Here is a 12,155-nt window from a genome sequence, read left to right as displayed (position 1 = left end):
CCACAGCATACAGTTGGCTCTGCTGATCACTCATCTTGGTAACTCCCTTTCAGGGACTGCTCCATTTGCTAGCTGTATCCACAATGGGACGTAGTTACCAGAATGTAGGTTATCAGTACCTACTCACTGACCAGAAACTGCGACAGCAAGTAAGGAGAAAGAGGGACCCATGGCTGTGGACGATTGAGTAATAGTGCAGAAATGTCTGTGGCTGCCAGAGATGGTGTACACAGCTCCTGAGACATCACATAGTCCTCTGATACCCCCAAGCCTCATTAAACATTGGGTACACAGAAGTCTCTCAGCAAGAAAAATGATCGAGGATGTTGTTCTCTAAGGTCTTTTATAAAGACTTGTATCTGACTGCCTCTTGTAGTGGCAAGTAGTGAGAGCATACTGTAATCTACTGTATCGCATGCTTTCAACTGCAGCTGCCTGGTAGTCGATAACCAGGGATATAGCAGAGGAGTTGTGTGTATTATTTACAAATAAAGTTACTGCTCCTCCTTTCATTTTCCCACTCATTCTTTGCAGTGGATTGAGCAAAAAGCTCAGTAATTTCAAAATGTCTCTAACAAGCACAGACAGCTACCCTGCACATGTGTCCTGATACCATTAATATTTCACTGCAACATAGGAGCAACCGTAATGGTGAGGCTTGTCTTGCTCTTCATCCTCATTCTTCCACCAAGTTGGGGAATCTACATCACAATGCAAACTCATGATGGGCTTGATCACCCTATCGGACAGACTTCATAGTCCGTAGTATCTGTAGAGCTTATGTTGAATCTATAAGATAATACTAGTGTTGAGCAATCTGAAAGCTCTGAACTCTCTCTTTTATGTAGTCTTGCTTTTTATTTCCTCACTAATCTTTTGATTATGAAGATGGGAATTTAACTGTTGTACAAACATTATTAATGTTTATCTGTTATTTGTGTAGATGTAGAGGCTTCATTAGCTGTTTGGAGGGGATAATTCATTTTGTAGGTATTACACTAATGCAAGTACATTCGTATGTACATATTTTTTATTTTTCAATACTAGTCTCAGTACGTGTCAATGTGTTAAATCTTTATGCCTTTTTTTTCACTGCAGTCATTATTAATATAGCAAGAATAGCTGTTGTGCCTAAAACTGCATCCACGCTAAACGCGCTACACCGTGCACTGCAGAATTGCGCAGAGGCAGAAAGCTGTTCATGATCTCTGAGCTGATTCCAGTTAGTGTGCATGCACGGCTACAAGTGGTGAACCAAAACTGTCAATAGTAGATAACCTTAGTATTGAAAAATAGGAAAATGGATGGGAAAAATTATCTTTAGAGTCAAATACTAGAATGAAGTCAATATTCTTCATTACCTTTATATAAAATACCATTTATGAGGAACTGTAACTATTTGTTTATTGTTTTTGCTAGTACGAACTCACATGCATACACGGTTTCATTCTTCTGCTATCTTACTTAACCGTTGAACCAGTGACACAGTCAAATGAGTCTAGTAACATCTTTTAAGTAAGACAGCAGAAGAATGAGCAAGCCTTATACACGACAGCAGAAGCAGGAGCAAACCTTATACAATGAGGATTCAGCAGGTGCCACTGTGGCTGCTTGCTAATGAATTTTTCACCTAAACAGCCAGCACCTAATTAGCATTTTGTATCCTCGCAATGCAGACCATTAAGGCCAGAACCCGTGCCAGCTCCCTATGACAGACAACAATCCACTAATGTGTGTACAGCAGTTGCTGAAACAGGCCCAGAGCTTACCGTTATAGAGGACTGGCAGCCGCCATCAGTCCACAGCTAAGGTACCCACATTCGCCAGACATATACCGAGCCGAGACGGGCCGTGTTCCACGAGATGCTCACCATTTGGTATGACTCTGTCACTGTCCCCAGTTTTTAAACAGTTCATTGAGATTTCTGTGTCTTACACTTCATCAGAGGCTGACACAGTTACAACACCTGAGATTATAATGGCTAAAATCCTACTCACTGAATATATTAAAATGCCTCAGCCTCAGCTGATGATCAGACTGAACATATCCACTCCAGTTCGTAGAGACTTTTGTGTGTGCCTGCCTTCACTACAAATGTACAGTTCATGACTCATCTAGGCCATCACATCTCAAAATCGCCAGTGCTGTTCACTGTGAGGGGATTAGGTTGGCAACAAAGGCATTTAAGACCAGTTTGATTCCCAGCCTCTGTGTAGAGACTGGTGAGCCACTACTCGTCTTCAAGAGGAAGAGCCCCAACGTGCGACGTGCGTGCAGCCTACTTTCAACCCTGTGGTCACTGGCATTCTGTACTGTTGCTCGCTCTCCAATGGTGTGAGCATTCGTAAACAGGCTAGGAGCAACAAGGTCATTTTGGATTTATACCAAGTCAGATATAGTGGCACTTAATCAGGACCCTATTACTGTGCTTTATCAAGGGTGGAAATGTTCGCCAGTCTGGCTAATAGGGGTATCCAGAATTACTTTAGAGTTATTAGGGTACATAAACAATTTTACCCAAAGCTTCATTTTAAAATCCAAGTTTTACGGAATTTTATACGGCATCTAAACGGGGATTCATTGCTCTTGCAGGGGACAATACAGCTGTAGCAGTCCTCTTTCTGGCTGCTGAGCCAGGAAGAAGACTTTCGATGTGCCTGCAGGTAGGGCACTGTGTTCTGATGCAAGGATTTCTCCTCCAGTGACTGAGCCCACCGGTGGAGAGCGATTGTGGTGTACCGGTATGTACAGGCGACGATGTGACAGGGTGTATTCTGCATTACCAGATGATCTGACCTCTACGTCAAGAGATGATGAAACTAGTGTGGTCTGTGTTGTGAAAGACTTACAAAGGTTATTACAACATTTCATGTATGTTAGTGTGGCTGGCTCAAATAAAATTTTTTTTCCTCAGTGATCAAAAACTGACAATCCTCCTTACATTATTTTAGCTATAGTGTAGTTATTGTATGTGTATTTCATCAATCAGTTTTCCAGACTGGCTCTTACGTCATTCGCGCTTTTGTGCAAAGGAGAATGGGGTGTAGTGAATCAGATTTCCATTTCGTATTTTACCTTTCAACACAAAATTTTAAATATTTTTGCAACATTTGTCTCACATTAGTTTAGTAACGGTGCCAAGGAACTCGACGCTGAGGGCCACATACGTACAACAAACTAACCGACCGAGCAGCCGACAGAAGTGTTGCTTATTAAATGTCACCTATGTGGTAAGCATACTCCTCTGAGCCGAGTATAAACTTTTTAGTGTTAGTGGAAGCCATTTTTGTGTTTGGTGCCACACTTTTAGACTTTTGCAATTTCTTTTGTTGGGAGCAGGGTTCTTCAGAACAAATCAAAATATGTACTCAGAAACAGTAGTTTTGTACTCTGAGCAAATGGCTCTGAGCACTATGGGACTTAACATCTATGGTCATCAGTAGTTTTGTACTCCAGATTGCCTAAAAAATATGTGCAAAAATATGTACTGGACATCAAAAATTATAACAACACTTTCTCGGGCAATTAATATTTTCTGAGACAGAAAAGAGTTCCTCAAAGCATAATTTTATAATATAATGGAGGGCACAGGGGAAAAGGATACTCCCACTCACCTGCATATACACTTGCATCGTACGAGCAGTTTCATCTGCCCGATTTCGAAGTTCTTTGACCTTGAAAGGCATGAACATGATGAAGTCTGTAATCAGTGTGTGTAATCTTTGCAAGTAGAATGCCTGTCAACAAGAAAGAGAAAGTATTCTTATTTAAATCTGGATTAAGTTACATGAAATACAAGAAACAATTTGTGAAGCTTCAAGCAGTCAATGAGAATGCTTATAACAGTCTGATAAAACTGAGGCAGAATTACTGGCCAGTACTTAAATTCATGACATGAAATGTGCATTACTTCTGACAGACGCACACAATAATATAAATAGCACAGCACCTACATTTCGGAACTAATAGTTCCTTCCTCAGGGAGGAGAAGAGGGTGCATTGTGGAAGGATCTATTTTTCAGACCCCATGATGACTGGAGCCAACTGGTTACAGGAGAGTCCATGTCCTCTCACGGTACATGTCTGTAGGAAGTAATGCACATTTTGCCTCCTAGAGTTAAGTACTGGCCAGATATTCTGTCTCAAATTAATTATTTTCCTTTGATAAAATAGTATCTCTGCTAAAGCACAAAAGTCTTTGATTAAAGCTGATACAGACATGAAAGGTATATCGACCAGGAAAACAAACAATACAAACAGACAAAAAGTTTGAGACACATGAGCTTATAAAGGTGTCAAACTTTTTGCTCCAAAAGGAAAGAGAAGAGAAGAGAAGAGAGAGAACTACAGAAACAAAACTTATGAAGTGTTAAATTGAAATAAACTACGCTACAATAGGTAAGAAGGAATGGAAATTATAATTAGCAATCTGCAACAGACCACATTTAATAATTTCAAGTTCGATACGATGAGGAGGCTAGCTAACAAAACATACCTTCATTGACTGTGTACTTTACACTTTCTTGCAGTCACTGTTAGATCACAAGACAACACTGTTTACCTGTGTGACAGTCCACACTATTTACTTTAATTTCTGTACCACAATTTGTGCATTGTAATTCCAGCACTCTTATCTAGCACTGAGAAGTGTGATCTAATTCATGAACACATTTTGAGTTTGAAAACAATAAATTCCCCTGAGACAGAAAAGCTTCTGCTCACAAATCAGCAAAGACTTAGAAAGCACCGCTGTGCGAAATTCAGCTTGCCCTTATCTCATATGATATCTTATGAACCATGGATGGAGGGCAACAGGCAGATTCCATATTTCCAGAATGAGATTTTCACTCTGCAGCGGAGTGTGCGCTGAAATGAAACTTCCTGGCAGATTAAAACTGTGTGCCCGACCGCAGGAGAGCTTCTGTAAAGTTTGGAAGGTAGGAGACGAGGTACTGGCAGAAGTAAAGCTGTGAGTACCGGTCGTGAGTCGTGCTTCGGTAGCTCAGTTGGTAGAGCACTTGCCCGTGAAAGGCAAAGGTCCCGAGTTCGAGTCTCGGTCGGGCACACAGTTTTAATCTGCCAGGAAGTTTCAGATTCCATATTGCCAGATTTCTGGAAAGCATCTGACATGGTGCCCCACAACAGTATGAGCATACAATATAGGTTTCCAGGTATAAGAGTGGCCTGAAGACTTCATAAGTAACAGTACCCAGAATGTTGTCTTTGATGGTGAGTGTTCATCAGAGACAAGGGTATTGTCAGTAGTGACCCAGAGAAGTGTGATAGGGCCATTCTCATTCTCTATATACACAAATAATCTGACAGGGTAAGCACCAAACTGCAGCTGTTTGCTGGTGACGTGCGGTGTACAGGGAGGTGTCATCATTGAGTGACTGTACGAGGATACAAGATGACAGACAAAGTTTCTAGTTGGTGTGATCAATGGCAACTTACTCTACATCTAGAAAAATTTAAGTTAACACGGATGATTATGAAAAACAATCCTGTATCGTTTGGATACAGCACTAGTAAGGTGATGTTTGTCACAGCTATATCAATTAAATATCTAAGTGTAACACTGCAAAGTTATGAGGAATGGAATTAATGCAGTTTGGTTGTAGTGAATGCTCGACTTCCATATTATTGGAAGAATTTGATAAAGTGTAGTTCACCCATAAAGGAGATGACATACAGAATGTTAGTGTGACCAATTCTTGTGTACTGTTCAAGTGTTTAGGATCCTCCCTGGTGTGATTAATGAAAAACAGAGGTGTGCAGCTACATTTGTTACCAGTAGGTTTGATCAGCACGCAAGTATTACGACAATGATTTGGGAACTCAAATGAGAATCCCGGGAGGGAAGACAATGCTCTTTTAGCGAGGCATTGTTGCCAAAATTTAGAGAACCGGGATCCAACTACTGACTGCAGAATGATTCTACAGCTACCAACGTATATTTTATGTAAAGACCACGAAGATACGGTGTGAGAAATCAGGGCTCATATAGATGCTTTTAGACATTCATTTTTCCCTTGCTCTATCTGCGAGTAGAACAAGAAAGGAAATTACTAGTTGTGGTTTGTGGTACCTTCTGCTATGCACCATATGTTGACTTGTGGAGTACGTATGTAGATGCAGATGTTGAGAGTCCTGAGCCATACTCTACTGAACTGAGTTGTTATCTTTTGTTGTATTAATTTGCAGAGGGGAATTTTTCTCGCATATCATATAAAAGAGAAATGACTGACTAACAAAGTTTCTCAAGTATAACATTGATCATAGTGATAGACAGAGGCCTTTTTAGACAGATACACATCTATTGTTTTACCATTATTGACAGTAGTTCAAATTTGGGGGAGGGATTGTTTCAGTAATTGCTGTGAACTGTACTTGCAACAAACGTGGCTGTGCTAGGTAGATTACAAATCTGCCTATTAATTAGGCCTACTAACATGGTGGATTTAATTATTAAGCCACATGTAACATAAACGTTATAAGGCACATCTGTGTGGGAAAAGATTGCACCCTTAATTATATACTTTTGAGCTTATGTAGGGTGATTCAAAAAACTTACACACAAACTATAGCAACTAACAAAGAAGTTGAAATTTCCAGGTTGAAATTCGAAGTTATTCTAAACCAATTTTGGTTCTCCGTGAGAGCAAGTTTAACTTTACTTGTTTTCACAATCACAAAAGAAATTTTTTATTGTCATCTCATTTATTAGTCATTATTCCAAATTCAGCTAGGATAGACAATTTTATCAACAATTTTACAAGTTACACACTCCTGAGGCCTCTCTCAATTCCTTCATAAGTGTTGTCCGTCAACATTTAGTGTCACACCATGCCGCTGTCTAACTACTATACTATGTATGAAACATTCGCAGGAACATGCCTGTAACTATTGTTGGTGGAATGTTATATTAACAGACTTTGATAGCAATGATACATCACATTTGAAACTGAACGAGGTGCACATTAAGCCCACTGTTCAGAATGTAGTCACATTGGACCAAAATAATTTTCCAAATTGCATAAGTTTCCTGATTTCATGAAACACACTAAGCTACACAAAATTTGTCAAGTATCTTGCACAAAGTATAAGATTATAATTATGTACATATTCACACACCTTCACAGCAGATGTTCATTTACTGTATACTGTACACTATAACACCAAAGTTGAAACAGCATAACATGATCCTTGACACCCCGCAATGCTGTTGCCAGCTTTCAAATGCAAAGCACTAAGGCTGCAGGCGAAAGCAGTAGCCACCTACACAGTTGTGACAATACTGAATCATTGCCATAGAGATGTTTACAAAATCACGTTAAGTTACTGGTTGAGGTAGGCCAACAAAGCTGCTGATCCAGCCCCCTGCAACTGTCAAGGATCAACTTATGCTGACTCAACTACAGACTGTTACACTTAATTGATACATAATATGGTATGTCTGTATTTTTGCTGTAACTTTAAAATTTGCTTATTGTTGTACATACATATTATTGCTGTTCATTTGCTTTAAATTTTCTAGGCGCTACAGTCTGGAACCGTGCGACCGCTATGGTCACAGGTTCGAATCCTGCCTCGGGCATGGATTTGTGTGATGTTGTTAGGTTAGTTAGGTTTAAGTAGTTCTAAGTTCTAGGGGACTGATGACCTCAGCAGTTAAGTCCCATAGTGCTCAGAGCCATTTGAATCATTTTTTTGCTTTAAATTTCACATTTTTGACACATATCAAGGAGGAAAAGTTGTTTGAATTTCTTGTTCAAAAATTTTTTCTGCAAAATTTTTCCACTATACCATAGTTCCAACAGCTTGAGAGAATTTGTGTGTGCTGCAAATTGCGTATCATCATTTATGAATGCAACTGCTTCTTCAGGCACATTAACTTTTATACATCACTTTGCTGCTCCTCTCCTTCGTTTGTTTCCTCATCACCATCTGGGTTGTGGATTTCTATCAGATCTGTTGGCGAAGTAAAAGTGGAGACAGTTGACAGAAAATCATCACACCAAAAGTAGTCTTATGGATGGCATGAAATATTTTACATTTGGATTAATTCACCAACTACTGCTGCATTTTCTTGAGCTTTGATGAGTGCAGAAGCATCTTTTTCTTCACCTCCAAAGCCCACTGTGTTGAAAACTTTGTGACAGTTTTCAGGCTTTGCTTCTCTTACTCCCATGCCAATCCTATTTACTGCATACACATCAGAAAATTAGCATGCAAGAGCTAACACACATTTGGCTTCTTCAACACGAATAATAAGAGAGTGCATCAATACAATCACCTACAATGGGACTCGATGAGTAAATACTTTCCTGGCTCATGGGTTGTATGCGGCTATTTGGTAAGTTGACTTTCGGGTGGCAGTTGATTTATTTATGAAAAAGAGAAGTTGCCTATTTACTTTTTTTTTCATTTTGGCATTGAAAGAGGCCAGCCATTCTGCCGTAAGACCACTCACCATCCACACCGTTTTACTGCTTCACCATGCAACTGGAAGCTCACTTACATCTATGTTTTTGGAACTACGGGTTTTTGCTGCTTTTGCAATCACCAGTGACTTCTCCATTTCACCTAACACATTTCCACACAGCAGTATAGTAAGTCTTTCCTTGGTCATTCTTCCACATCTAACTACTAGAGATTATGAAGGCAATGCACTATAAGAGAGACCTGTTTCATTGGCACTGAACATGTTTTTCGAGTCATAATTTGCAGTCAGGTTGTGCAGTATTGTCTTCCATTCTGTTGCTACACTTTCCTGCACATTCTTAGGTTTGTCGCACACTTTTTCCATACAATGTTGTGTCTTTCTTTGAAACTGTCCAGCCATCCTTCGGCTGCCTTGAACTCCGTATTCTCTTTAGTGATTTCCAAGTGTCACTCTGCAGCACGGGTTCAGACAAACTTAAGATTTTTAGCACGTACACTTATGATCCATTCCCACACTATTCTTACAGTTACAGATAGTTGTGTTTTACCACATTTGAAATGCAATATTATTTAGCACCCAAATAGTGTATTTCGCACTCACCAGGATTACCTTAACCTTTCATTAAATGTTAGGGAAACATACTTTTAGTTCAACATCATGTGCTATACATCACATCAACTGAAACTGGCAGAAAACAATACAGATAGTGCATTTCTTTTGAACGTTTGCTCTTGACAGTAAAACCATTGTTTAATGGAACAATACTCATGTCTTTCACATAATGGCATTGTCAGGACTGTACAATCTTCGTGTTGAAATTAGCATCCTAGTAAAGACATGAATAATTAAGACACACAGTAGTACTGTGTAATCTTTTTCTGCATTATACAATGAATCATTAACTAAGCCTTAAAATTTGAATTCCATTACCACATAAGGCATGTTCCACGTTTTTAAAAAAAAAAAAAAGATCAAAGGGCACTGAATGCGTCTGGACTGAAATATTTGAATGGTTTGGCCAGATTTCCAAATTACATATGTTCTGCTTTGGCCAAGTTTGTCATCAAGTGCAATGATCCTACCATGCTACCTTGAGGTATAATAGACTTCTGAAAACTAGGTACAGAGATCTGTGTTCAACACAATGCTTCATTTATTTATTCCTTTCCTCTCCACTTTCACTATTTACAGTTTCCATTCCTCTGTTCTCACGTTTTGACATCTGTCAACATCTTTGTCTCATGGTACTTCATTTCCTTGTCTCTCTTTTCTGTACCTGTGGCTTCTAACTCTCCAGTTTGCTAATGATTTGTTACTATCAAATTGTTAGTTTCTTCTTTCTATCTCCTGCTGCCCCACCTGTTCTTGTCACATGCTAGACGCATCTTGAGAGCTGTTTGTCATCTTTAAATATACAGACCCTACATCCTTTCTCTTTTTAAGAAGGAGTAACATTACAAAATGGTTCAAATGGCTCTGAGCACTATGGGACCTAACTGCTGAGGTCATCAGTCCCCTAGAACTTAGAACTACTTAAACCTAACTAACCTAAGAACATCACACACATCCAGGCCCAAGGCAGGATTCGAACCTGCGACTGTAGCGGTCGCGCAGTTCCAGACAGTATCGCCTAGAACCGCTCGGCCACTCCGGCCGGCAATAACATTACAATTCGAAATGCTCATGTGCATAGTTTTTTATTTGACAGTTGATTCACTTTATGCTATTATTTTGTTGTAAATAATCCATTTCAGTAATAGTGCAACTGAAATACATGCAAACAAAACTATCAAAAATATACGTAGTTCTTACCTCATTATACAAAGAATCATTGATAAGGAAGGTTTGATGGAGGAAATCAAATACATTAAGCTCTATTGCAGAGTCAACAAGAATTTCATCCTCTTCTGAAAATGCTGCAAAGAAAATAAAATACTGAGACTGACTTTTCTGCATAAATTCTCAGGTGACAATGTAAAAAAATCCCCAACAATGATGACAGGAAACACCTCTGCAATTTCACAGCAATGATTTTAATCAACACAAACATACACAATAAGTAAGGAATGAATACGAAGAGGGAGGGGTATGGGGACTACAAGACTGGTGGCACCTGCCAAGGACTAAAAATCACATTTGTTGATAAAAGTAATGACAAATGACCATGTGTTCTGTATACTTACACTACAAATATCCTGCATTTATATTAAAACAAGTAAATACCAGAAAAGATAAATTTCTTACATGATCAAATGATACAGTTTTGCAATCTGGCCAATTTCAAGATTACAGACCAAACACACAAATTATATGACTGTTATAGTTAGTACATCTGCTACTCTTTATTTTATTATCACACTGTTAAGTAAAAATGCTCAAACAAGTGAAAAATGGAAGACCATTCAATTGCACTAACACAAATTGTAAGTACCAGAAATACATACGTAGAGTTAAAGAGAAATCTGTGTATGATATTGCAGAAAGCCAGTTCCTATATTTTGTTCATCAGAAGATAGTAATACCTCCTTAATCAACTTGTGGCTGCAATTCATAATCAAATATCATCTCTAAACAGCAGCAGACAATGTTGACAGGGGATGGGGTATGGGACAAAAGCTTGTAATGGGAGCTGGGAGAAGCCAGCATAATCTTACGTGCTGTACCTTCGGAAGAAAATCTATCAAAATCACAACAATATAAATATGAGAACTGTAGATCCTCATAATACTTAGTTGAGATGTCAATTCCATCAGATACAAATAGCATGAAAGAAATCAAAAATCTAGTTAACTATCATGTACATTTATGTATCACATAAGACAGTATTCTAAACACCCAGCCAGTGAATACCATGTAGGCAACAGAGTAATTACATGTTAATAGCATGATCACGAGACAGACAATCACATAATTTATCTTTATTATCAGTCTTGCAAGATAAACCATGTGCTCCGATGATTCTCTTACGCTGTATCACATTTTTTATCGAGCTGTGTAAATTTTAGTAGTAGACACTTTAATGAAGTGACCAAAGCAGCACACTAATAATACAGTACTGAAACCACGGTAGAATGAAGTTCATATCCTAATCACTAGCAGACAATAGTTAACATAAAATAAAAATTACATACATTTCGTCATTCTCACAGAACTCATAAGAGACATCAAATTCGGTGAAGCACATCTCCTACGCATTTCACGAAACATTAAAAAAATTGTGTAAATTTTGGTAAAATGTAAATGGTGGGTAATCAGTTTTTAAGCACAAGTTATACACTTCATAAACCTATTGCTAGCCACTTTTTGAGGATAAAATCCAGAATTACAATTGTTTCATTTTCTTCTGGTGTATTTTCTTCTACCTGATTTTCTAGTTGATAAATATATTTGAAAGTTTTAAACACACACACCTGGCTACCCAATGCCAGGGTCACAGTTCAGCAGGTGGACTGCGGCTGGGGGTTTTGTCAGGTGGAGTGTGCAGAGGGACAAAGAGGTGGGAAGCAGGTTAGGAATGGGTAGCTAGCGGCTCAGAGAGAGGCAGCAGGTGTGCACGGTAGGAAGGCAAGAGGGAGGGTAGCAAGTGCACGTGCTTGCAGGCATGTGACACACGGCAGAGCTGGAGAGCTGCGGCATACAAGGAAGATGACTTGGAGGAGTGGATTGGGAAGGGGTGAGATGACAGAGGGAGGTGTCACTGTTGGGCAG

The 12,155-nt window shown here is 39.1% G+C and overlaps 1 protein-coding gene and 1 non-coding gene across 2 annotated transcripts in view; one reads left to right on the top strand and one right to left on the bottom strand.

Annotated features, from left to right (window-relative positions):
* The window catches only part of LOC126187706 (nuclear pore complex protein Nup205), a 277,609-nt gene that overhangs the window by 192,122 nt on the left and 73,332 nt on the right, over window positions 1–12,155 (bottom strand). Inside the window, exons 8-9 of the mRNA XM_049928949.1 lie at window positions 10,260–10,363; window positions 3,616–3,738 (exon numbers count right to left, since the gene is read on the bottom strand). Coding sequence (XP_049784906.1) covers window positions 3,616–3,738; window positions 10,260–10,363 — 227 coding nt within the window. The remainder of the gene's footprint in view (window positions 1–3,615; window positions 3,739–10,259; window positions 10,364–12,155) is intronic.
* On the top strand, window positions 4,992–5,066 carry Trnas-uga (transfer RNA serine (anticodon UGA)). Its single transcript has one exon. It is a non-coding gene; the product is annotated as a tRNA-Ser (tRNA).

This window comes from Schistocerca cancellata, chromosome 5 (genome assembly GCF_023864275.1).
Source record: "Schistocerca cancellata isolate TAMUIC-IGC-003103 chromosome 5, iqSchCanc2.1, whole genome shotgun sequence".
Lineage (NCBI taxonomy): Eukaryota > Metazoa > Arthropoda > Insecta > Orthoptera > Acrididae > Schistocerca > Schistocerca cancellata.
The sequence above is the reverse complement of the archived record's forward strand: the minus strand, read 5'-3'. Positions and strand labels throughout refer to the sequence as shown.